This window comes from Tiliqua scincoides, chromosome 4, assembly GCF_035046505.1.
Source record: "Tiliqua scincoides isolate rTilSci1 chromosome 4, rTilSci1.hap2, whole genome shotgun sequence".
Lineage (NCBI taxonomy): Eukaryota > Metazoa > Chordata > Lepidosauria > Squamata > Scincidae > Tiliqua > Tiliqua scincoides.
In genome coordinates this window covers 153006074-153033142 of record NC_089824.1, presented here as the reverse complement: position 1 = coordinate 153033142, position 27069 = coordinate 153006074, and the positions used below count along the sequence as shown (strand labels likewise).

At 40.3% G+C, this 27069-nt stretch overlaps 1 protein-coding gene across 3 annotated transcripts; it reads right to left on the bottom strand.

Annotated features, from left to right (window-relative positions):
• Positions 1–114: 114 nt before the first annotated feature.
• MYSM1 (Myb like, SWIRM and MPN domains 1) lies at positions 115–26487 on the bottom strand. Of its 3 annotated transcripts, XM_066626243.1 has the most exons (20): positions 26411–26487; positions 24375–24450; positions 23611–23681; positions 22270–22347; positions 22127–22153; positions 21642–21720; positions 20942–21040; positions 18767–19494; positions 15059–15189; positions 14472–14575; positions 13632–13709; positions 12325–12413; positions 11593–11647; positions 11462–11512; positions 8885–8959; positions 8200–8388; positions 7333–7465; positions 3561–3666; positions 3385–3442; positions 115–2438 (listed from the first exon to the last, which is right to left on the bottom strand). In XM_066626243.1, exons 1-20 carry the CDS (start codon positions 26485–26487, stop codon positions 2274–2276), a joined length of 2469 nt encoding a protein of 822 aa, XP_066482340.1. In that variant the 3' UTR covers positions 115–2273. The 3 variants fall into 3 exon arrangements, with proteins under 3 accessions (XP_066482340.1, XP_066482341.1, XP_066482342.1); XM_066626244.1 differs by lacking the exons at positions 22270–22347; positions 23611–23681 and having other exon boundaries at positions 26411–26480; XM_066626245.1 differs by lacking the exons at positions 22270–22347; positions 23611–23681 and having other exon boundaries at positions 24375–24447; positions 26411–26471.
• Between the last annotated feature and the right edge of the window lie 582 nt (positions 26488–27069).

The window sequence follows — 27069 nt, the reverse complement described above, 5'->3', positions numbered from 1 at the left end:
CAAGAGTCCTAAATGCACATCTACAAGACTAAGCACCACTTCATCTTGAAAGAACTCCCCTTTTAATGTATGAAAAAAATAACCTAAACACAACATCTGAGATAGTTTCACACAGTTTATTAAAGGGGTAATGTTACCAGGAAGAGTTTTTCATTATTTTAGGGATGAAACTCTCCAGGTTACTGATAAAGTCATACTATGGGCAAATATATCTGTATTGTGCTTTTACATGAAGGTCAAGTAGCCTGGTAATTCTTTTCTGTACAAATGCACAATATTTACAACATTGTTATGCACATTTACAATACAATGTATACATTATTCAGTAAAAAAAATCTGAAGCTGCAACACAATTATGACATATCTCCAGAACAAAGCATGGCTTGGGACCTTTGTAACCAATGATATTATTCAGCATCATTAGGACTGATGATGGATGGGGCTACATCACATACAATTCAATGGATTGAACTGGACAGAATGTCCAAAACTGCATCAATTTGTAGATCACATTTCAAAATGAATGCAACTATATCTAGTTAACTAGAATCTAGGGCCTTTGCATGCAGATGAATATTATTCAACCAAACACATTCTGGCTTCCTTTGAGAAAAAAGATCTTCTTATACTTCAAGACAGAAATTAGATGTACAACTTGCATGACAGCATCACAACACCATAGCCAACCTCATCTTGCTGTTTTCTTTGTTATAAAATGGTAGTTTAAGTGAAACATATTGCACATTAACATTAAACCACAGATTCCACAGACAAATTTCACATACTGTTGTATTAAAAAACAAAACAATCTGGGATAAGACAAGTACCCAAATTTGGTAGAAAGTTTAAATGTATGAATTGTCCCCATTCAAAAAATACATTGCAAAACATTTCATATGGATCACCACTTGAAACAGGTCATGAATGCTCTTTCTTCCCTAAGAATGTGTAACTTGGGTTTGCCTCCGAGTACTCCTATCTGAAGTAAGGATGGCAGTGACTGCAGAGAAAATGTCCTTAGCTGTGGCACTCCACTTGTGGAATTCTCTCCCCAAGGAGGCTTGCTTGGCAAACTACTCTAATGCCTTTATAGCACTAGGCAAAAACTTAGTTCTCAGGTTTTTACAGTTGATGGCATTGTTTTAATAATGCACTGCTTTTATCTTTTTTTTAGTTGATTTTGAATCTTCTCTTGTAAGTCACCCTGAAAATGTTTGACATTGAAGGACAAGGTATGCATAACACACACACCGTATGGGGAAGTTCATCTGATTTTACTTAGCTAGTATCACTTGAGCAGATCAATCTGAACCTGTGTCAGCATGGCCAGGCCACTCAGCCTGCACTGCATCCAGCACAGGTTAGAAAACAGCTGGAGGTTTCCTTGGGGTAAGGAAAAATATCCTCTTACCCCAAGTAATGCCCCAGCCTGCCCAATGAGACTTCTCTGATCGACACCAGATATTTAGCTGGCACAAATCCAGGAAGCCCAGTATTAACACCAGGAGGGCTGGGAAGGGGGTTAGGATATGATGGAGGGCTCTGTCCTAATTCTGCCCTCTCCCTGCCCTAGAACAACCCCTTCCCACACCCTTGCCTACCTGCTGGCACTGCTAGCTCATGAGTAGTCGCAAATGTGCTTTATGGCATGTTTATGAAACTCCCAGCTGACACAGGGATGGCTGCACTGGCTCATGGAAATGTTTGGATTGCACTGTGAGCTATAAGGCAATTTGATAAGTTGGGCATGCATTACATGTGACAAAATCAAGTCAGATTTACTATAAGGAATCCTGCCACTGTTCTTTTAAAAAAAAAAAAAAGATTTTCTCTTTTTTCCTGCTCTTAGCAAACACCACCACAGCTTAATTCATGAGTTGGACATACATGTTTGCTGATACAGAGGGTTTACATTAGACATTGAAAGATAGTATACAGTGGTGGTCCCCAGTTGGTACACGCAAGCTAAGCCAGACAATATTTGTAAATCAACTTGCTCGCAGTTCTTGGTCCAACCAGATCACCATCATTTTAGCTACTTGTGCAACCAATATGGTGTAACTGCCTAATCCAAGTTGTAGGCTGCTAAGCAGTTCACTCATCTCATGCAATGCAACCATAATTTCAAAAGATTAGAAGTTGTCAGATCAAGTGATTTTCATGATTGTTTCACATTGCCTTTCAGTAACAGTCATTTTCTTGAAACAGGCTGGATTGTGTCACTCTTGAGAACAGCCACTTTTAACCGTGAGCAATTACTCTTTTCAATAGCATTAGGTTTGCAGATCATTTGGACACATGCTATTTTCTTCAGCGGTATCATTCCATTTCCCATTACTGTAGCTTGAGAGGAATAGGTTTTCTAGCTGAGCCAAGAATTCTTCAGCAATGAAGCTGTTTGCCACATTGTCCAGAGTCTTCCTCATACACTCCAATAACTATATAAAGTTGAGGGACAAAACCAAACACTGCTTAAAGGACATTTAGATAGAAAAGCAAACAGAAATCTAATGTGACTTGGTGCCCAGAACCCTTAAAGAACCTGTTTATGTGTTATACTTCAGATCGTATGAATACTTTCACAAACATTAATATATATTCACCGGTTAGCAGCACTAAATAGTTAGAGCCAGGAGTGTTCAAGTGTCCCCACGTTGAGTGTTCCCAACATGTTTGAAATTCAAATTCTACCACAGCACGTAATACAATGTCAAACATTACAGAGATGCAAGGTTCTAATATAAAGAATCACAATTATCTCCTCACAAATTTCAATGGGAATGGAAATAATAAACACACATGTAAGAATGACCAAACCAATAGCCCCTGTAATCCATAAACACATCTTTCTGCAGTCCAAGAAAATCTTTTCATACTGCAATGGTGTATATGGCTGCTTTTTTGTGATCTATGCCAAGTTTTAATTCAGTCACTAGGAAATACAGGTTTTAAGTGATCCTTTTGTCAAGATACACAATTAAATCAAAAAATCCATTCTACCAAAATCAGTATGAGGCCCAGGACGTTTGTAAACAAACTCATGAAACAGCAGGACACCACTTGATTGCTCTTGGTGCCTCTACACTGGCTCCCTGCATTATGGACATCTGCGCCAGCGCATTCACAAAGATACACTATGTCTTTCAGTGGTGTTTTGTACAGGCATGACAGCACTGGGCAAGCAAGAACTGGATGTGTTCAACCTTCATATGTTCTACGGTACTGGCAGACTCCTGTCACCTAACCAATATATAGGTAGGGGACTCAGTGTATTTATGCCTTTTGCTTTCAGTTCAGTTTCTGTCACGTTTTTCTATTGCAACTAGACAAGATTAGAATTCTTGGGAAACTGTAGGTAAGAAAGGAAGAATCCATAATTATTACCTTCTGCAGACAGGTGAGATCTGAATCTCTATGGAAGATTTTGTCCATGGGCACACAACTATTGGAAGAAATTACAGTAACATTATGTCAGACAATGCAGAAGAGCCTGTTCTCTGTTAAAATGTAAGTTTGAAACTGGCTTGTAAAAAAGTTCCAAAATACAAGCAGTCATATACCTGTGAGACATCCTGTATTTTTCAATTATCCATCTTGCTTTTTCCAATACTAATTCCCACTGAGGTTCTTCCAGTAACTGTTGTACTTCAAACTTGTATGGCAGCCCTGTATTCCATTAAAACACACACACTATGAATGGTACTTGCTACTACTTCTCTTTAGATAAACAAGGTTTCTCATACCTCCTTCCGTTTGTGATCACAACAGCAAATACAGTATATGAACATAGCTGCCTTTTACTGTTGAACTATTGGTCCATCTAGCTCAGATATTGCCTGAAGTAGCTTTTGTTCTAAACTTAGGTTAAAAACTAGACAAAAAAGCCCATGGATAATACTATTTTGTGAATGGAAACACTTGTTTAGATTTTACTGGTTCTTAAATCAAGAATGCAAACTAAGGCTGGGATCTAAACAACTGTGCAACCCACAAGGACCCAGGAGGGTTCAAGTTATAAAGTACCTGCTTTGCCTGAAGAAGGTGCCAAGGGCAATCCCTGGCATTTTCAGGCAAGGCTGGGAAAGGGGCCTATTGGAAAACCAGAACAGCTACTGAGAGTCAGTGTAGACAGCATTAAGCTGGATGGACGAATGATTCAGCAGAAAGAAGACAGTTTCATATATTCATCATGTGGGAAACAGCTTTTGAAACACGGGGAACTTTCACAACCGGCTTTTGACATTGGGTCCCGTTAGGGAGAAGGGCGGGATAAAAATAAAGTTTTATTATTATTATTATTATTGACATTGCCTGAGCACCAGCAGTTTAAAGACAAGGTAAAAAACTACGAAGTGCACACAAGCCTTTGGACTCACTAAAGAAGCTTACTGAATCCTGGCATAAATGTTTTGTAGAAGAATGAACTTGGATTACCTCACACTTCAAATTTTGCTAACAATATCCCATCCAAGTGAAACGACAAAGAATCACATGGGGCTAAGAGTCTAAAGGTGAAAAAATGTTTTAACAAATGCTAAAGAATCAGCCACCTGCTGCTATAGATGCAAAATTCAAATCTGTGTCCAATTATTCAGCTGTGCTTTTCCACATCTTAACTAAAATCAGGAAATGTATGGTACGATGAACAATGCAAATCAGAAAGCATTTTGAACATGCTTAGAAACTTTCAAAATGCACAGTATCTTGCTATCCAACCCTTTGATTACACAGGTCAACATGCAGATTGCTTCCTTAAACGTTACACCAATTCCTGGGTATATTTGGGATGCTGATTCAAAAAATGGCATCCATTTTGCCTTATCATGTCTAGTTTTGGAGTTATAGTATAGTGAATGGTTCAAGCAGCTTCCTCATGAGGAAGCTGCTTGAACCATTCACTAATGAGACTATATTATATCTCCAAAACTAGACGTGATAGGGCAAAATGGATGCCATTTTTTGAATCAGCAACCCAAATTCATATCAAACCACCATAAAGTTTGGGAAAAACTTTTCTGACCCTCAATTCTGTAGGCCTGTGTTATCTAAATTCATAATACTTTTCCTCCTCTTTTTTCCCCACATAGTCACAGCTAGCTAACATTCTATTTGCTCCAACTATACTCTGGATCTCTGTGCACTAAGAAAAGCACTAGGATAATGTTAAAATATTCATTATTAAGACCCATTGTATCATTTTTAGGATCATATTCCATGGGATCATTTTTCTAGGGAAGTTTTACAACTAACAATCTTCCCTATATTTACATTGCAAATACCTTATATTTTTATTTAGATAAAAGTATTTGCATTGTATTATATGGGGGGGGGGATTTTGCAGCCTTAGAACTGCCCTAGAAAACTGATTAGAAAATATATTCAGTTCAGTTCAGTAAGACCTTTATTGGCATAAAATACAGAGAAAGAACAAAACAAAAATATACAAAGACAACACAACATAAACATCAGTCTTCTCCTCACACACTGCCCAGAGTCCCAGGGCGCTGCCTGGCTATTACCCCAGATAAAAAGGAAGCGACATTATCCAGGGTCTCAGAATCAGGTGTGGAAAGGAGAGACTGAAGCATGATTGAATCCTCCCAGCCCTGCATCTTAGCTAACAATGGGCCTAGATATTTCTTGCATGATGCATCATGTAGCGGGCAGTGGAAAAAGGTATGCATTAGAGTCTCAATGCAATCCCTAGCACACTTGCATTTCCTCTCTGAGTAGGGAATACCACTGAACCTGCCCATTAACAAGGCTGATGGAAGAGCGTTACATCTTGCAAATGTGAAAGCTCTCCGAGCCTGCGGGCACACCAGGTGGTAAAAGGAGGCCGGTTTCCCAAAACTGACTGGAATATGGAGATGGAGTGGAGAGCATGTGGTTCTGGCGGCACTAAACAGCTCTTGTTGTTCGATATCAAGAATTCTTTCTTTGACTATTCTGTAAGCTGCATCACAGCCAATCATACCTAACTCTGCAGTGTCCAGCCCTATTGACTTAATTTTAGTTAGAAGATCAGTGATCTCTAAAGGCAGGACTGGATCCGTTAATAATTGGTGCATTAGACCAGAGGAGGTAGAGTTAAATAAAATCCTAAACCAAAATTTCAGTAGTCTTAACCATGCAGTAGTCCTTAATCGAATTAACCCCACCTCGAGACACAGAACCGAGTAGGGAATGCACCTGGGTAAGCCCAAAATCTTCCGTAAATAGGAGGCTTAGATGTGTTCTAGTGGTCGGTTAATAACCTTATACCAGACAGGAGAGCCATAAAGAACCTGGGAAATAAATTTCCCCTTAAACGCCTCCAGAGCAGCCGGAACATAGCCATTGCCGCAGGTGAAAAAGAAACGGGAAACAGCTGAGGAAGTTAGTTTGGATGCGTCTGCACTGCCTTACGATGAAAAGCCCAAGTGAGCCTGTAATGGAAGTTGATACCCAGGTACTTGAAATGCTTAACCTGTTCCATTTTGTTGCCATTACAAGACCACTTAAAAGCTTTCCATCTGTTAGCAAATATCATTATCTTCGATTTAGCATAATTGATCTGCAATTTGTTGGACAAAAAGTACTCTGTGGTGTGACTGAGCAGACGTTTCAGGCCAATCCTAGTACGAGATATCAGTACTGCATCATCCGCGTACAGAAGTAGCGGCACTTGGCTTGCGCCAAGCTTTGGACAATGGCCATCTACTTCCTTCAGGGAAGAGGCAAGATCATTTAGAAATAGATTGAAAAGCATGGGGGCCAAGACACAGCCCTGTTTGACCCCTTTGTTAGTGATGATGGAGTGAGTGATGGAGTGAGTTAGATTCCCCCTCCAGAAGCATCTAACCCTGCATGAGGTATTTAAATGGAGGGACCTAATCAACAGCAGTAATCTTTTATCAATCCCCATGTCTTCCAACTTGGCCCAAAGAAGCTCCCTATCCACAGAATCAAAGGCACCTTTCAAATCAAGGAAGGCTACATAAAGGCGAGCCTAACATAGCCTAACCTGCTTGTAGGCCAAATGAGACAGGATCAGGCAATTATCCAAAGTTGATTTGCCCTGACAGAAGCCAGATTGCTCAGGGCCTAAGATGCCTTGTGAAGTAACCCAGAGAGTAAGTTTATTGCATATATAGAAAATATATTAGAAAAACTAAAAAATGTTTCTCCTAGAAATGTTCAAAAGTGAACTGTAACCAGAAACTAGATATATGACCTTTCATTTGTTTTTCCAATCAGAGCAAATTCAGTTTTTCAAGGCCTTCTTTCAAAATATATTTTAAATGACAAAGATATGAAGAGGGATTAAGAATAATTTGTAAAAGTGCTTACGGTAGGTGCCATCAGAACTAGTCTCATCACCGATTACCAGAAAAGTGATCTGGGAATACGGAAGAGGATTATTTTGATTATAAGGACTTATGATCACTCCAACGAACATGGACCCACCTCTGGAGAAATAACTCTGCATAAAAGGGGGGAGAGGAAATACCTTTTAAAATAGTTGTATCTTTCTAGAGAGGACTGTGTGTAAATGAACAAGACTACAATACAGTATAGTCTTTTTAATTACAGTCAAAACAGCACACTGAAGTTAACATTTCATGAAAAGAAAAGAACCGTATAATGTTTTGAATGACTACAACATATCCATTTTTGCTTGCAATGTCATAAAATTAAATGTCAAAATGCCTTTATGTCTTTTGTATTTTGACTGGTTTTGTTTGCCAGTTCAATTTATCAGTCATAGGTCATAATAGAAACAGGACTGGGGCAGCTTTCACAGGGGGGCCTTGTGAGGCATGTGCACTGACACAAGAGCCCACCCTATATTCAGTGAACCTATGAGACAACAAGGGTCTGCTGCTGCCACTGCTTCTCATCACTGCCTGGTAAGATGAAACCCATACAGGGACTCTTATCAAGCAACTGTGAGGGAGCAGTGGCAGCAGTGGATCATACTCTTACCAGCGCCATGTTATTATTACCAGTTGTCCTGCCTCTCTATGCTGCATGGAGAACCTGGGACAGTGCTGAAAAGCACCAAAGAGCACCAGGTAGCATGCCAGTGGGGGCTCCCCACTAATCTTTTGCCTCAAGGCCTCCAAAAGCTGGAGGTGTCACTGTAGAAGACAGAATGTATAAATACAGATGACCTGTTTCAATGGGATTTTCTTTTTAAACACATACAGACATTACCTGGTATTTAGCCTGAGTGTCAATATCTCTTATTGAAGGATTGGGATCAAATGCAGGGTGGGAATGATACCACCCAATAATACTGTAACCTCTAGCAGCAAGTGTTTCTGATGCCTGAGTCTGAGATACTGGGTCCATCTCGCACTGCAATCCTGTACTGAGGCTATTGCATGGTTCTGCTGCACAAATCTGTAACAAGCAGATAAAGAGGGGTAAATAGAAGCATTACAACTCCCCATCGAAAGAATTTCTACCACACCTGTCCAGTTACAAACTGTACATTTTGTGTTAGATTCTCAAGGACAATACATTAATTGTCCAAAATTAACAGCTTCTTGAATCTCAAATTGACTAGAATATGGTAGCAATGCTATGCACTAGCTCAACGACACTTACTTCTAAGCAGACCTGCTTAGCTTATGCTGCAAGTATTCTCCAATGCTCACACAGGGATGTTAGAATATTCTGGACTTGATCCAGTTCACCATAAGAACAGCATATGCTCTAGTACATGGATCCACATAAGGCATACCAGATCCCTTTTTCCCTCCACTCCATTCGCAGACATGCACAAAGGTACTCAGTATGCCAGGCAACAACAGACATAAAGGGTGCCCATTCTACATTTGCTCACAATGTAATTGGACTGAGGCCATTGTTAATATACAACATGTATGATACTTACTTCAACAATTCCATCAGACTCAGAATATCTTCCACCCAGCAGACCTATTACTTCTGCCATTGAAACATGAGCATGCTAAAGACAAGAACATTATTTAAGTATGATTCTTGGATTTGTGGAACACTGTCTGACAATCCCTTTCCACCCTAGTACAGGAACAGATCAGATAAACAGTGTGGAGCTTGAGCAAATTACACAAAAACAAAAAGTCAGTCTGCAGTCTCCAACTAAAAAATATGCATGGCTGAAAGTGTACGCAAGTTACCACAATTTAAAAGTCAGTACACCAAAACCTAACAGCAAAATCAAACCAGAGAAGATTACCAATATAGAATTACAGCCCTACACAGCATTTTTGCTGCCCCCATCTGATACTCTAAAGATAGATGGACACCTTTAACTGTATGGCCAGGAATTGACACCACTACTGGCTTTATCACCAAACTATTCCATTTCCCTCAACTCCTGTCCCTCCTGTATTGGTATCAACTTTCTTAGAATAAAGTTGTTATATACAACATAAGTTCATTCAAGGACAATTACAATAGTTTTATTAGGGGGATCAAAGGATAATATCTGACTTTAAGAACTTATTGCTTCATTCATACACCTTTACCATAAACTGAGGTTTAAGCTTCGTTATAAGAGTCTGCAGGTTACACTTTCCAAAATCATAAGGACAAAGGGCGTAATCCTAACCCCTTATGTCAGTACTTCCCAGCACTGACACAGCAGTGCCAATGGGACGTGTGCTGCATCCTGCAGTTGGGTGGCACTCACAGAGGTCTCCTCAAAGTAAGGGAATGTTTGTTCCCTTACCTCAAAGCTGCATTGCTCTTATGTCAGTGCTGGAAAGCACTGACATAAGGGGTTAGGACTGCACCCAAAGTTATGTTGATTTTAAACCAGCAGCTTCACTATTACATGGTGCCAGGAAGTAATCATAGCCTCAATTAACTGCATTTTAGTTGATGGACACTTCATTTGTACAAGGTTTTTCAAATAGTGCCACACATTTTCTGTTGGTTCAGGTCAGGGTTGTTTCCTAGTCAGGTCAACAATGGAATGCCCTTCATTGTGAACCACTTTGCAGACAGTGGGTCATCCTTGGATTCAGAACTCACTGTATTGATCCTCTGTGGGTTCCACCAAGTAACAGTGCAGGTAGAACTTCAATGAGATGGCACTGTGCTGCTATTTTAAACAATAAAAGCTACCCTACTAAATACCGATAGTAGTGTAGGTTTATCATGGTTGTGGTATTCACAGCACAACTTTTTGTACTGCAGATATTTAAATTCTGTTTTCTGTATTGAATTCAGCATTAACTTATCTTTCAACTGATATATAAACATTTGCATTTAGTGAAATGTAACATTTCCTATAAGACCGCAAAGTTGTGAAACATGAAATTTTCAAAAGGTTTCCACAATTTTGGTCAATAGTGTAGATATGCTGAGCTTCTCTTCTGGCATGGCTGAACCTCCCATGAGACACATTTTACTGTAATACAACACGCACAGGTGGCATCAGAGGTCCGTCTGGTTGTACGCTGGTTGAGGATCCAGGTCCACCCAAGCGCTCAGCTAAACAGGCCAACCTCTGAATTGCTTGCAAGTGGTAGCATTCACTGTGCCATGAGGGTACAAGTGAGGGATGCCATGAGGGGAGGAATGGAGACCTTTGTGCCAGTTAACTGGTAGCCAGCACTGTATAAACATGTTGGTGAGAACATGTTTATACAATTATGGATTTACAGATTTTCTGAGTGTCGCATCACAAAGTTATCCTTGAGATCTACAGAAAGAAGACATTCTAAGCCAGGGGTGTCAAACTCATTTCATACAGAGGGCTGGATAGCATTTATGATGCCTGCCGAGGGCCGGAAGTGATGACACTAGGCAGGAAGTGATGTCATTAAACAGGTCATAACCAAAAATAAGCACTTTTTCTCACTTGGGAAGTCATTAGCTGCAAATGACAGAAGAGAAAATATACATATCTTGATCATATTCAAGATATGGGAGAGCTCAAATTTCAAGTGGGCTTCCCTTTCAGCAGTAAAACCTCTGTGCTCCAGTCCCCTCTAGAGGGCTTTCTGAAGCTTGCAAAGGATGCATGCGTCTGCCCATGGCCTCTGTGGGCTTCAGAATGGCCTTTTCAGTCAAAAAAACGCTACTTGCAGTTTCCTAAGGGAAACCAGAAGTGATGTTTCTATGTCATGTAAGGCATTCTGAGGCCCAGGGAAGTCCTCTAAGGGCTTCCCCGGGTCTCAGAATGCCTTTTATGGCATAAAAATGAGGGAAACCAGAAGTAGCATTTTTGCCTTCAAAGAGCCTGCAGACGGTTGCCTCCAGAGGGCTCAGGTGGGGCCAAATCTGGCCCAAAGCAGGGGGACCTACGTTGAGCCAGATCCGCGGATGGATAATCCGCAAATATGCAGGCCCCACCTGTAATTTCAATGAGCACTACTGGCTGATAAAGTGTAGATGATGCAACAAAACCTCGAACAGCAGCATTAAAAATTTTGTTTTACCATGACTGCGAAATCAAGGGAAAGAATTGTAAAATTCTTACCAAATCCATAATCAGAAGTGGTTCTGGAGCTACTGTTACTTGGAAGGGCTCCTGAAAAAGATAAAAATGATAAGGACAGATTGCTTAAGTAAACAAAAGGTGTGCCCTTGTTCATTCACTGCCATACTTACTGGTTTTTCTTTTGTGAAGGAACAGCAAGGAATCAGCTGAAAGGGATCAAATGAACTATAAAAATGAAAGAAAATTTATCTAAAAATACAGAATTAGGAAAAAACATATTTTAACAATCACACAATTTCTTATCTATTTTAATCTTAATTTCTATGTACCCAAAACTCTAAATACTCACTCTAGTGCAGTATTTCTCAAACTGTGGGTCGGGACCCACTAGGTGGGTTGTGAACTAATTTCAGGTGGGTCCCCATTCATTTCAATATTTTATTTTTAACATTTTAGACTTGATGCTACCGTGCTATGTGACTGGATTTGGGGAAATATTACAGATCTGCACTTTCAACAGGCTACTCTGTATATGCCTGTAACAGTGATAGTCAGTGGGGCTTACTCCTGGGTATGAGTGGGGAGGATTACAGCCTAGGATTGTTAAAAATTTTTCCTGCTTGATGATGTCACTTCTGGTCATGACATCACTTCCAGTGGGACCTGACAGGTTTTTATTCTAAAAAGTGGGTTCCGGTGCTAAACGTTTGAGAACCACTGCTCTAGAGAATTAGGTTAAAATAGTCAGAAATATACTTTGTTGTTCAACATGCAAATTGAGTTTATACACTGAGGTTTAGACAATTAAACTTTACTGCATACCCAATGCTGATAAGCAGTCATATTTGAAGTCATACATGCAATTTTTTCCAAAAGAGACTGTAGACATTAAAATATTAAACCTTTTGTTGGGCCTTTGTCCTTTAGATGCTTTTAGTGGTTTGTTTTTCTCATCTTCTCTCCGCTTAGCTAGCTCTTCAGCAGAGAGGTGCTAAAATAAAACATCTTGGTTAGACAAACTGATCCGTTGAACAACTGATGCAGAAGCTGCAGCCCAAGAGATTGTAAGACATGCTTAAACTCATTGTATCAATGGATGTTCAACTGTCTACTTCAGGACTAAAAATTATGATACAGATATTGGCACCATATTAGTCACCGTTCTGACACAGACACCTTGAGTTTTTAGATGTTTGATGTGCAGAACCCAGTTAAGCTTCAACGAACTGAGAACACCTAAATATATATTACTAAGAGCAGTTTAATGCAAAACTAAAGCCTTGCCTATCCAAAAGTCATTATCTATGGCTTTTCTTGCAATTCTATTTTGAGTATGTGAACATATGAAGCTGACTTTTCTGGAGTCACACCATTGGTTCATCCAATTCAATACTGTCAACACTAACTAAAATAAAATATCTTGGTTAAAATAAAACATCTTGGTTAGACAAACTGATCCGTTGAACAACTGATGCAGAAGCTGCAGCCCAAGAGATTGTAAGACATGCTTAAACTCATTGTATCAATGGATGTTCAACTGTCTACTTCAGGACTAAAAATTATGATACAGATATTGGCACCATATTAGTCACCGTTCTGACACAGACACCTTGAGTTTTTAGATGTTTGATGTGCAGAACCCAGTTAAGCTTCAACGAACTGAGAACACCTAAATATATATTACTAAGAGCAGTTTAATGCAAAACTAAAGCCTTGCCTATCCAAAAGTCATTATCTATGGCTTTTCTTGCAATTCTATTTTGAGTATGTGAACATATGAAGCTGACTTTTCTGGAGTCACACCATTGGTTCATCCAATTCAATACTGTCAACACTAACTGGCAGAGGATTTCCAGGGTTTCAGGCAGGGATCTTTCCCAGCCTTTCCTGAAGATGCTAGGGATTGAACCTAGAACTTCTATAGTAAAGGCATGTGCCCTACTGATATGGTGGTTCTTTCTCAAAGGCAAATGGTTTCAAGGCATAAGGGCTATAAAGCACATACATTTTAATTCAACTCGTATTAAGTTTAGTCTCTTGAATAAATTATGTAAAGCTTGTATTTATTCTAGTCACAGAAATTAAGTTTGACACAAAATGTGATTTTTTTCCTCTAAAATACATTGAATAGCAATTAATCCAGTATTAACTGTTCTCAAGCAGAAGAGAATGTCTTAGAATAATAGCATGTCATTTAAAGTGACATTACCTCAAATGTCTGCCCTTCCAAATCTCTGGCATCGCACCAGTTTCCCCAAGGGTCTCTGACGCGTCTTCTCCTTGTACGCTGTAGCAAGCAGAAACAGATTCACATGTATTTTGATTGGTCCTACTAAAGATATTACCTGAATATGGTTTATAGCTATTCAAAGAAATCAACACAGTAACAGTCTCTGAATTACAATTCACAAAAACTGAATCAGAATCCGAACTGTTGTGCTCATTGTAAGCTCTTGAACACAGACAATTGCCTGACCCACTTTTTGCACTTGTGTCAAGGATGCTCACCAGCCACCAGTGTCTTTGGTAAGCCACCAACACTATACATCAAAAGGATGCAGATCAGCCCAAATCAGTCACAAAATCAACATATCCACTTGCCTTACAAGAAACCAGCACTACAACTTACACTGAAAAACACAGAATCCACTCATTTGTGTGTATTCACTAAGTGGCATTTTCAAGGTTTCTTTTTAAGACATGCAGTAAAGCTGGAAAATGGTAATTAATGAGTCATAACTGTATGTGCTAAAACACACTAAAAAACATGGCTCTTTCTAGAAATGGTTCTTTCTAGAATGACGTTATTATGCCCCATGCAAAAATATGCTATTTGTGAAACTCCAAAATCTAATTGATTTAGTCCAGCAAGATCACTAAGCAAAGGTAGAAAATGAACTCTAATTTACCTTATCAATATACTGATGCTAAAATAAACTATACACACTAACAGAATGCAATTCAGGATCAGAAAGAAAACTACCAAGAAAAATATGTTTTACTCAAAAAGAAAAATGAGATTTTAGCGTCACATTGATTTTCATCTTACCATAGACTGCAGCCGTTGCACAAGATGATATGCTTCTATAGTATCCTTTCCTTCTTTGGGTCGCATTTTGTCAGTTGACTGTGGTCTATTATATACAGCCTGCTCTATAGACATGCATAAGAGAAGTGACAATTCAGTGCATAACTCACTCCCATAATCAAAAAGTTAGCTGCCTCTTAGTCCCAAGCAAATGGCAGCTTTACTCTTGCATCAATGTTTTTTTACATTTGATACACGTAACTATGTGCACATAGGCTACACAGTGGCAGAAAAAGACAAACTTAGGATAAAATGTATAAGTGAAAGAATTATATCAGCACATAACCTTCTCCTAAGTCAGCTGGACTGACTCATCATCTACCAATTGTCATATTTGTCTGAACTAAAGTTCAGATACTAAAATACAGTTTTTCAACTTTATGAAGTTGACCCCATTCTCCTAAGCATCTTGTTTCAGTTTCTAAAATCTTGTTTTAGTTTACCTTGAGGCATTAAATGTGATCACTGTATTTTACTATTGATTTGTGCAGCTTTGCGTCCTGCTTTTGACTAAGTCCCCATATAAACTTATCACAGTTTTCTTTTACCACAGCCGAAGTTAATTGCTCCTATTAATTCCAGATATGTGTGTATCCGTCCTATACAGTTGACATCACCACAGTTTTTTAGTCCGGGGCGTACTGAAGTCTTGTTCAGGTATTTTGGTTTAATTCTTTCCCTGCAATAAAAAACCAAAATATAAGTAGATGCCGTACCATGGCAATTAAGGGTTGTATTGTAAGTACTGCTTGCAACAATGCAACACAAACACAAGGTATCCCCCCCCATTCCCTTCCCTCCTAGGACATCTCCTGAAGCCACCTCCCATCACTCTTGAAAGCAGGGATACCCTTGGGGATGGTGGAAAATGTGGTGGTGTGGAGTATTTTCAGAACAGAAGGTAATCCATGAATACAGCCCATAGGCAGTAAACCTTCTGATAACAGTAGTAAGAACGAATTATGAAAGCTCATTAACATTCAATATGTTTACATTTAACTATTCTTTTAACTCAGATAAATCACTCATATGAATTTGCTTACTTGATCAAATTAGTTCTGGAAGCTTGTCAGAATTTCTTTGTCAATCTTCCCAACAAGAAGAGTTCCAACAAAGAAGACTTTGGAAGTTTGTTGGAAGAGTTCCAACAAAGAACTTCTGAGAAAGTTAATTTTAAAAACACTGAAAAGAACTGTTTAGTGGATTAATTATATGTAGCAGTAGAGGCAATATTCATATTCAGCCTTTTTACATGACATATAGTGTTTTAAAGTAATAAATCTAACAATTATATGCTATACAGTCAGACTAACCAATACACACCACCTTCAGCAGTATGTACTGTATACTGCAGCCAAAATATATGATTAGTTAGGGTATATTTTCAAGTTAACTACACATCACATAAGCTATCTTAGTTCCATTAACAATAATTGGATAAATTCATGTCTAAAGATGCCAGTTTAAGTCATTTGTGAAGAATTTAATATTTATATACCACCTTCCACCAAAAACTAGTCCAAAAATCAGCTCCCTATATATACTTGTGTATAAGTCAGATAATTTATGCCTTAAAATTGGCACTGAAAACATGGGTCAACATGGTAAATAAAGCTTCAAGGAGCAGCTGCTTGGTGAAGTGGGGGTGGGATTGGGTTGGGAAGCAGGACACAGGGGATGGGGAAAAAAGGGTGCAATTTTACTTACCTGTAATTGTTTGAGGCAGCAACAGAAGACAAATGAAGGATAGCCATTTTAGCTTCTCCTCCAAACAGAAAGGTAAGTGAAGGTGCTTATGGGAATTGGAATCTGTATGAGGACTGCTCCTATCCAAGTGCAGTACTGTACACCTCACAAAGCCTACAACTCCCATAAGCACTTTCATCTCCTTTCCTGTTTGGAAAAGAAAGTAAATGGCTCCTTCTTGGCATTTTGCTGCTGCCTCAAAACAATTCATGGCAAGCTATTTCAAAGAATTTCACACACCCCGAAGTTTTATTCCCCGACTTATCCAAGGATTATAGAAAATCCCATGATTTTTGGTTCAAAACCTGCCCTTGGCTTATCTGTGAGATCAACTTATAGGCGAGTACCTGTGGTGTGTGGATGAGTTGTTCCTTGTTCCCAAAGGACTAACAATCTAAAAAGAATATCAAGAGTTCTGTGCAGTTTCTTGCACCTAAGACATCACATAAACAAGATACTAACGGTCCAATCCTGAGCAGTGCCAAAAAAGCAGCCATGGTATCTAGTGTGCCTGGGCAGCTGCCACCACCTCCTCAGGAGAAGGAGACTTTAATCCCCTTCCCCCAAGTAAGGAAAATAGCCTCACAATGAGGTTACTCGATTCTGCGGCAGCTTTGTAGCTGGCGCAGAATAAAAGAGTTTTGTATCAGGCCATGCGGCCTGACACAGGGCTCAGGATCCAGTGCAGCTGAGCTCTGCCAGTCCCACCCGTCCCGCTCCCTCCCCCACCACGGAACGCCTCTTCCCTGTCTCCTTTTAGTCTCCTCCCAAACCCCCACTCACCTCTCTACTGCCCGGCGGTCTGGGCAAACGCCATGCGGCAGACCACTGGCCTCCCACTGGGTCAGCTCCGGTGCTCAGCTGGTGCTACCTCTCACAAACATGCTTTATGGCACATTTGCAATGGTGTGCGCCGGCATGCACCAAACTCAGAATTGGCTTTTAGACCCCTTCTTATGGAGAGGTCAGGTTCTGGAGGGCCATACATAACTTGAAAGCTATGCAGGTCGAACAGCTAGTTTTTGCTGACCCAGCGCTATCGTCCCTGCACAGAAGCACAAGCAAAGGATGTACTACAACTACGCTAAAGTACCAATGCAGCCATCTGTAAGTCAGGGAGTATGTACTAATAGTCAGACCCAATATAAACCCATCCACAAAAACAGCAGTTTCAACATTTGTTGTTTGTTGCTAAAAGTATCTTGGAAAACTGGTTCTGAACAGAGGGTTGGCAGAGATTCTTTCCCTTAATTCCTCCCTCCTGCTCCCCACACTGTGAATGATTTAACGTTGCCTTACCCTGACAAACTGACGTCACTGAATGCAATTAATGAAAGCTGTCTGTAAGATCAAGAGCAACCTTTGGCTATTCAACTCTAAACTCATCAGCGTGTGCTCAGTTTGAAAGCCATATCCTATAGAGAAGGCAGATGAAGGTTTATGTCAAGTTCCCAACATATGTTCCTCATCTCCTGCCCCTCTCTGCTTTGGCAACTTACAAGAGTTCCTGTTTACTAAAGAAAAAAGAAGCCCCTTTCTCCAGATCTGAACATTACACAGAAGCAGGAGGAAGCACCAGTGACTTTTGATACCTGTGTAAGAACTGAAGCCAACAAGATACACAAGTACTTATTGCAAATGGTGCACAAGTGTAAAAAGAATAAGCACCAGGCACTTGTCAGCTCCTGTAATGAGCTGAGCTGAACTCATCAGTGAACAAGAAATTACACTGTTAATTCACTGTTCATGTACCTCAGACTGGAGAGAAGATGAGCATCTACTATGCTGAAGGCACTTTGGTTTCTTCGACATCAGGTGGGGCGTTACAATGTTTTTTTTAAACTGAGTTTGTGTATAATGTCCATCCTTGCTTGTCTATTGTGCAGGGATTAAATGACTGAGTGATGGCACAAATAATTCCCACAAATCTAGTATTCAGCTACCAGTTCACAACTCCAGAAATTCTGCTTCCATACTTCCAACTTGCTAGTGGTACTCTGTAACGGAAACAGTTAAACTAGGATGCTATATCCAACTCCCAACAGTGAATCCACTACTTCCCAGGCACGTAGGTCAGAAGCTGCGACTAAGCTCACAGTAGGGTACAAGAGACCATTCCAAGCCAGCTACTGCCCCACCCCTGTCAAGTTACTCCAGGGCAATGACATCAAACAGCTTGATTCAATGAAATTGGCCATCATTGGTCTGAAAAACAGTGAATCCCAAACTGTGAGCCATGGCTCCTGAGGGAGCTGTGGAAACCAGCCAGGGAGCCACATAATCCTGGTGGGAAACCCACCTTCATATAAAATGTATAGGATTGTAGCCTAATAGGGAGTCACATTCAATGGCCCAGTAGGTCAAGGGAGCCTCCAGTCAAAAAAGTTTGGGACCACTGGTCTAGAGAAGACTGATTATGTGTAAAGTTAATGTACCAAACACCCACACACATACTTTGCATATATTCCTTAAGTGTATTTCCTCCATCCCAAGAAGAATATGTTGCTTACCACTGATCTAAGATATAGTTTCTGATTTTCAAGTAGCGCTCAGGTGTTTTGGCCTGACGTCCCACAAAAAATTCTGGTATTGCTTGCTTTTCTTCTTCTAGTATGGTATTTCTATCTATTTCCACTTCTTGATCAGGTGGCTTGAGTTCCTCTGCATCCATTTGATTCTCTTCTTCCAGTTGGTCAGAAGGATGGAAAAGAATGCTGCTATCAGCAAGATCTGTATGGTCTCCACAAAGCTCAGGGCTAGAAAACCAATCAGTGCCATCAGAAATTCTTTTTCTGTCACACACCTGATTTTCTGATTTCATAGGTCCGTTACCATGTTTATCAGAGCACAACATTGCAGTCTCTGGACTCTCAACTGTGCTTTGATCTGGAATATATCTTTCAGTTAGGAGAACTGTAGATAGATGTCCAGCAGGATCCAAAATGGGCTCTGTCCAACTGTGTTCAGTTGGACTCTTTGGAATATTCAATAACTCAGACTTTCCAGGTTCTGGCTGAAGTTCATGAGAAAGTAGCTCATCCATTTCATCTGTAATATCTACTTCCTCATCATCTGACAATTTTTCAATTTTCACAGCATTCAGGTTAGGGTCTGCTCGACCTCTAAGGTGTGTAGGTGCCCATGACACCACCTTGCCTTCTTCATCTTCATTGCTACTGGGAACAGGAACACTGAGATACTGATGCTGTTCCACTTTTTCTGAGTCATCCATTTTTGTCTTAAGAGATATACACATTAAGAAGAGTTAAGCACGACCAAATAACTATGTTCAGATACAAAAATACTACTTAAGACAATGGCATAACCAATATAGAATATCTAATAATTAGTATCTACCAATAAAGAGACCGAGATTTGCTTTTTAATATACAGCTCTGAAGGAGATTCCTCCTTCAAGAAACCTTTGATGACTGCTTTGAAGAATCTCCCTTCAACTGCTCTGTTCACTGCAGTATGCACATTTTAAAAATCAATAGGATTCGCAGACTGCTTGTTGAGTTACCGAATATACAGCATTATACATCAGAATTTGGTATATGCCAAGTATATGGCAAAAGTTTTGCTCAGTTCTTTTTGATTATGCAGAAAGAGAACACATGTTTTTCTCTACAGACTTCAGAAAGCCAATAGACTACTTAAGCTGCAATCCCATACACACTTTGGAGTAAGCACCACTGAATTTAGAAAGACTTCTGAGTAAACATGCACAGGATTTGACTCTTAAAGATTATCACAGTACTCTACAAATTTCATATATGAAAGCTTGTATGGTAGATCATACAATATAATAATACTGAATCTGGCATTCAGGTTTCATATAGAGTTACTCATGGCATGCAGCAAGCCGAAAACAATATTACATTGGCAGGTATTCAAAGCTTTCAAAACTATAATAGTGTGGATGCATATCCAAAATAATCTAATAAAGCAGAAAATCAAAAATTAAACCAGTATTGACACCTGGTTTAACCTGTACTTCCAGACTCCTTATCCTATACAAACTGTAGAAGACCCACAAATTAAAATCCAGACAAAATAGTATTTTGTCAGAGTCAAACTTAAAACTAGAGGTCAACAAAGATTAGCTGTAATAAGAATGAATATAATTTTTTATCTCGAGCTAACACACAGGTAAATACTGTTTCCCCTATACGAAGAGCAAAAACCTCCTTCAAGAGTTCTTCCCTTACATATTCAGTTGACTGTTAATCAAGACAAGGCAAATGGAAATGAACAGCTGTGGTGCACAAGGAGAGAACTTTGAAGGTCTTTGTCCACAGCAGGAAGTAGGTGGTTAAAAGGGCTCCTTGTGTCTTGATTTGCATTGGAACGAGCCAGTTGGCAGAGTCAGTGTTGTAGGTCCTTCCTTTTAAAAAAGACCCTTGATAAAAATTAGCTATTGACAAGGGATCTAGGATGAGGTTTAAGATACAAAGGCCTTGTGATAGAAAGCAGACAAGGAAAAAAAAAGGCCATGTGTGACCATGTTAGGGTACAGAGAAGAGGGATCTTACAAGACACACAAAAAAGAGTGATTGGAAACAAGGAATTAAAGCTGAAATAATTTGCTTTATAGGATTTATTGGGGAGGTTCTACTAAAGCCACTCCCTTTCAGACTGATTCACTGTCAATGCAACATTCTGTAAATTCAGAGTTATTTTACCTTATTTTTAAAGTATTGTCTGGCAAAGCTCTTTACTTGAAGAACATTGCGACTTCCAATCATCATGGCAATTTTTGTCCATCTTCTGCCAAATTTAGTCTATTAGAAAGAAAAATCAGCTCTTTGTATCTAAGCTTTAACTGTTGATACAAGACATCATTAACTACACAGCAGCAAAAGCCATTTGCTTCCCAAAACATCAGTATTTCGCAACCCACAACAGTTTTTTATTAGGAAAAGTGTGCAAAGATATTGGGCAAAAAGCTCTGGGAGAGTGAAAAAGACAAAGTATCTCAAGCCCTTAAAAAATCCTGTAGTGTAGGTAAGACTAGAGTCAATACCTACTTTTATTTACAATTCACTTCCTCTCTAGAAATTCATCACTTTTTTGGCTTGCAGAGGAGTCTCACCTAGCATAGAGCAATCTCAACTAAACCTTATTAACTTTATACTGCAAGCCCTTTGGGGATAGGGAACCATTTATTTATTTATTTAACTATGTAAACAACTTTGCAAACTATTTGTTGAAAAGCATATATTATTATTAATAAGAATAATAAGTATAATTATATACTTATAACTATAACATAACATGATAACTATGCTACATTCTGAACAAAATATGGCATGCTGTGAAATTTCTTCCTAAAAAGTAATACTTTTAAAATAAATTTTAACCACAGACAATATTATAATTTACCAGTCCTTGTTCAAATAGCTCTTTTTCTTCCAATGTCCATTTTAATGATCCACTGACCACTTTTGCAGGTGAGCGTATCCTAACAGGAAAAAAGCAAGCCAAATACCCTTCTATTAAATGCAATTGTTCAAACAAACAGCAGCAGGGCTTAATTCTTATATATTTGTTAATATAACATGTATATAGATAAATACTCTTGAAAACAATGTAAAACAGCTACCATTTATTCGTTTGCCTTAAAGTAATAAAGGCTTAAATTAATTTGTCATCTCTGTATATCAAATACATACTACATATTATTCACAAATTGCTACTTTTAGTAAGGTGGTGGTTTATTTCAAAAGATAAGGAGATGAAACAGGAAACATATGTCAGAAATTTAAAAATTGCAAAGGGTTTCAGAAGTGTCAACATGACGTCTAAAAGCACTCAGAAGAGATATTTGACAATTAAATACAACTAAACGAAGTTTTACAAACACTTACGTGACTTTTCCCTCTTTCTTGTGAGGACTGCAAAAAACAAAAAACAAATAATATTGTGATGTTTGTTAAAATACATTTCTTCTCTCTGAAACATCTAAGAATACATCACAATCAAGCCACAGGCTCCTCTCAATGAATTTTACCTTTTTATGCACTTTTTATCAGTTTCCTTTAGTTCATGCCAAAATTTTTCTGGAACTGATTTGCTAGACAAATAATATCTATAATTTATTAAGGATTATTTGAAGCATTAGAAAATAGGACTTTTACACACTATTTATTGTTTTCATAATTGATAATGCTGTGTACTTAAACTCACTAGAATCCAGTGAATACCACTTGTGTGTGAAAATGGCACAGCACATGAATTAGCTATAGGTCAACAAAAAGGCTTGCAAAAGTCTGTTTTATACAAAGAAAAAAAAGATTAAATACATAAACAGATACCACTCAATCAAATCTGCAAGAAAACTTTGCACATCAGAGGGGCTGTTTCTTATCAATCAGCCAAAGCCTGAGTCTATCTGCAGTTCTTCTGTCCCTGCTCTCTGGTGGGAAAAACCTGGACCATGTCATCAGCTGGAACTAGCAATAAACACAAACCATATCATAAACACCTTCACGTACACTACACTTTTTGTGAACTATCATTGCAAGTGCTTTGGGAGGTAAATATAGCTGAGAAACAGTAGAAATATATCTAAATATATTGCTATACATGTTTCCAACAGCATGCATACAAATTTTCCCAAGTCTCTCCACTCTATTCATCTTGAGCAATGGTGTAATTTTTCTTTTCAGCCCAGTGACCTCCTTCAATGCAGAATCAAGGAAGTATTTACTTGCGTTACTGTTATAACTGCCTGCCACAAAATCTGAAGTCACTGATTTAATGAGCTATTTTCCTTTAGTTTGCAGGGCTGCAAAACCTGTTTTATAGTATTAAGCTTTTTAGCATAAAGTCAGACTTCAGCATCTGCATGAGATCTGTTCCCAGAACCCCCATGGATGCCAAAACCTGCTGATAAACAAATTATCAGGTCAGGGCGCCCAGACCTCCAAATGCGTCAGGAGCTGTGCTCCGGTCCCATTAGGGGGGAGTTGGGAGGTTGCGCATGGCCACATCAGCAGGCCTTCTATGGCCTCTGGAAGGCCTTATATGGTCTTCTGAGGCCCAGAGAGGCTGTGCGCAGTCTGGTCGCATTCAGAGGGTATGGGTCGGACCTCAACACTGGTTAGGGGACCTGCATTGAGTCAAATCTGAATGACAAGGTCCAACCTGTAATTAGCAATTCTTATATGGTCCACTGCCTGACAAATTAACTACAATAATAGACAAGTTGCTTCCCCCAAAAGTTTGAAAAATCCTGCAATATCTGCAAATAAAATCTTTTTTAAAATTGTGAAAGATCACACTTGCATAGTAGCTTTTGGTTCACTGTAATTTTTCATCTTAATTAATAAGTAAATAAATAAAAGGATACTCTTCTTCCAACAACATCTTTTCAATGGCAGCCTTGTTCTCCTCACTAATGGTACTATCAAGACTCCATGGCTAGGAGAAAAAAATCAGATATACATTTCTTTTGGAACACAAACCTTTAGACCAGCTTATTTCTCCATAAGTGGGGAAGTAGGAGATTTTTCAGAACTTTTCAGATGTAGTTGAGCTCAGATTAACATGAATCAGTGAATAAGGCCCAAATCCTAACCTACTTTCTAGCACTAGCATACTGATGCCAATGGGACAGGTGCTGCATCCTGCAATTGGGGGGCATTCACGGAAGCCTCCTCAAAGTAAGGGAATGTTTCCTTACACCTAGGAGCTGCGTTGCCCTTATGTCAATGCTGGAAAGTGGGTTAGGATTGTGCCCTAAGGTGCATAACATGCCTCAGAAAACCCATTAAATTCCTAAAAACTGAAGTAATGGAACATGCATAAGAATATATCTTTCATGGCTAAGATCTAGAGACCCAAAGCAGCAATGTCCTGTGCAGGCTCCTCGCACAAAGACTACGCATGGAAAAGTCAACATCTGCAAAGAGGCACGTATTAAGTCTATTTCACAAAGTTGCCTGAACATCTGTGCATGTAATGTAACTGTACAAATGATATTCCTTCACATAGTCTTTGAATCTCAATCAATATATTTGTTGAAATAGTAATGGCAGAAAAAAGCATCAGAAGATGTCTCCAAAAAGTCAGAGAATTTTTCAGAGTTAATAGCTTATTTCATGGCTGACTTACAAGACCTGCATCAGTTCTCCAAGTTGAGTCAAGGTAGTGATCTTGAAGTAAGCTGGATGATGGATTTTCATAGCTTCTGAAACAAAAAAAAGAAATAAAAATACTCCCTTCAGAGACACACAAATACTTCCTCAAATGCTGCATTTGTATTGGCACTATAATGTGGGATTGAATGTCATACAATGCCACATTGACTCAAAGCACTGCACACCTATCCACTTTTTTGCTTATTCAGGAAATGTTCAAGCTGCAAAGCTTACAAGCACGGAATTACTTTAACAACATCTCACCTCATGTTGCCATTAGGAAATAAATCTTGAGTTTATGGAAACTACAACTAACATAAGCAGTCCACGTCAAATATATTAAATGACTAGGACTTAGTAGAGAGTATTTTTCCCCCTGCCACAAAACTAGACTCAGAGGTCATCCAATGAAACTGAATAGTGGGAAATGTAGGGTGGTCAAATGAAGATACTTCACACACTGCATAATCAATCTGTGGAATTTACTGCCACAATATTTGGCGAAGGCCACTAGCTTGGATGAAGGACGGGTCTATCAATGCAACTAGTTATGAACTATGTACTACTTCCGGTTTCAACAGCAGTATGCCTTAGAATGCTAGTTGCAGAAGAGAAATGGTTGGAGAGACATATGCCAGAGAGTATGTCTTCTCTTCTACTTGTGGAATTCCCAGATGCAATTGTGGGCTACTGTGGGAAACTGGATGGACTAGACAGGCCTCTGACCAGCACCAGCTTTTTTTATGTTCTTATAAATAGCTATTAATGCATCTTACAAATGACTGAGAAAAAAATCTGAAAAATACTAGGTTTTCAAAAGATTTCTAGCTTGATGTCTCAAAACATAAAAATATTCTAATTTTTAAAAATTAAATAAGAGTCAGCATTTGAAAATGGCAAGTTGCTTTCTTTTAGATTTATATAACCTCCAAGTAAGTACCCTTTTACCTGTTTGCCAAGTCATATACCTAAACACAGTTTAGAAACCCAAGGTCAGAAACTCACAGATGTTACTATAGCACCATATAATCTTACAGTTTGATCTATCTCAGCTGGGGGAGGTGAGTAGGAGATCCACTGAAAAATTTGGACACTGCTGCAAACTAGGAAGGAATTGTTTCAGGAGATTAGTTCAAAGACATGTAATAAAAGGCTGTTGCATTTCTGGTCTTTCTGTTGGGCAGCAGGTGTCCAGGGGTCCCGCAAGTACCACCAGGAACTACCTCAAGCATCACCAGTGGTACCCATGCTACTGGTTGAGAAACACTGCTACAGGTTTTTGTTGCAGGTATCTTGTACATAAGAGCAGCCCCACTGGATCTAGTCCAGCTTCCTGTATCTCACAGTGGCCCACCAAATGCTTCAGGGAACACACTAGACAACAATCTGCTACCTGCTGCCCCCCCCCCCTGCATCTGGCCATCAGAGGCGGCCTACCTCTACCTTGCACATACCTTCTATGACTTGTAACCCATGATGAAATTTTCCTCCAGAAATGTGTCCAATCTCCTCTGAAAGGCATCCAGGCAATATGCCATCACTGCTTCCTGTGGCAAGGGGTTCCACAGGCTGGTCACATGCCTAAGGCACCCAGGCAAGATACCTGTGGCACCAACACAGCCCCAAAGGAAGGGGACAAATCCTCCCTTACCTGGAGGAGGCCTCCGTGTCTGCCCCCTACCCCACTGGCAGGGCTGCAGTCCCATCCACACTTCCTTGGGAGGAATTTCACTGAACACACTGGGACTTGCTTCCGAGTAGACAAGCGCAGGGCTGGGCTGTCAGTCTCCGCCCCGTCCTCGCCTTCGCTTAGGCGCTCTGGCAGCGGGAAGGCTGAGGCCCCAGTGGGCGAGAGCCTTCTCAGAAGCAAGCGCCGCTGGAGGCCATGGGCCCTCCTCCCTGCTGAGGCCCTGAGCCGGGGCAGCCAGAGCAGGCTCCGCCCGAGTACCCGCTCCCTCGCCGCTACAGGCTTCTCCCCCCCCCCCGGGGAAGAAGCCCAGAGCCGCTCACCCCGGCCGAGCGTCTCCAACCGCCCCCGCCGCTGCGTCCCCCTCGACGTCCACATCCAGCTCCTCCACAGCCTCCATACTGGCGCCGCCACCGGATCTCCCGGTGGTGGGGGCATAACAGGAAACGGGGAAGGGGTCAAGGGTCATCGCGGGAGTTCTTCCGCTTCAGGCCCGGCATAGAGATGTGCGCATGCGCCGCAGCGGTGACGTTCCCTCTGAGCCTTCGTTTGCCCTCCCCTCTGTGGACATTTGCGTCGCTAGGAAACGGGAGGGGGCGCGAGATCGCGGTGCGCATGCGCTACAGCCTTGACGTTCCAACTTCCCCTCCCCTCTACGGTTGTTTGCGTCGCTAGGAAACGGGAGGGGCGCGAGGTCGTGGTGCGCATGCGCCAAATCGGTGACGTTCCAATTCACCCTCCCCTCTACTGCTGTTTGCGTCGCTAGGAAACGAGTGGGGGCGCGAGGTCGCGGTTCGCATGCGCCAAATCGGCAACGTTACCGCTTGCCGTCCCTTCTATGGATGTTTGCGTCGCTAGGAAACGGGAGAGGGAGGGGAGTGGGCGCGGCTAAGGTGTGGAGGCAGACCTATGATGGGCGGCAAGAGGGAGGCGTGTCTAAGGGGAGAGCTCAGTGGAAAGAGCAGGAGCTGGACTGGAGGGA

Bases quoted from the DNA above. Each gene is read 5' to 3' on its own strand.
- MYSM1 (XM_066626243.1), bottom strand. From the start codon at position 26,487: ATGGAGGCTGTGGAGGAGCTGGATGTGGACGTCGAGGGGGACGCAGCG. The intron at 23,682-24,374 runs GTAAGTCAGCCA...TTTTTCTCCTAG, and splicing joins GGAGAACTGATGCAGGTCTT to CCATGGAGTCTTGATAGTAC. The intron at 13,710-14,471 runs GTAAGATGAAAA...TGCTTGCTACAG, and splicing joins TGCAACGGCTGCAGTCTATG to CGTACAAGGAGAAGACGCGT.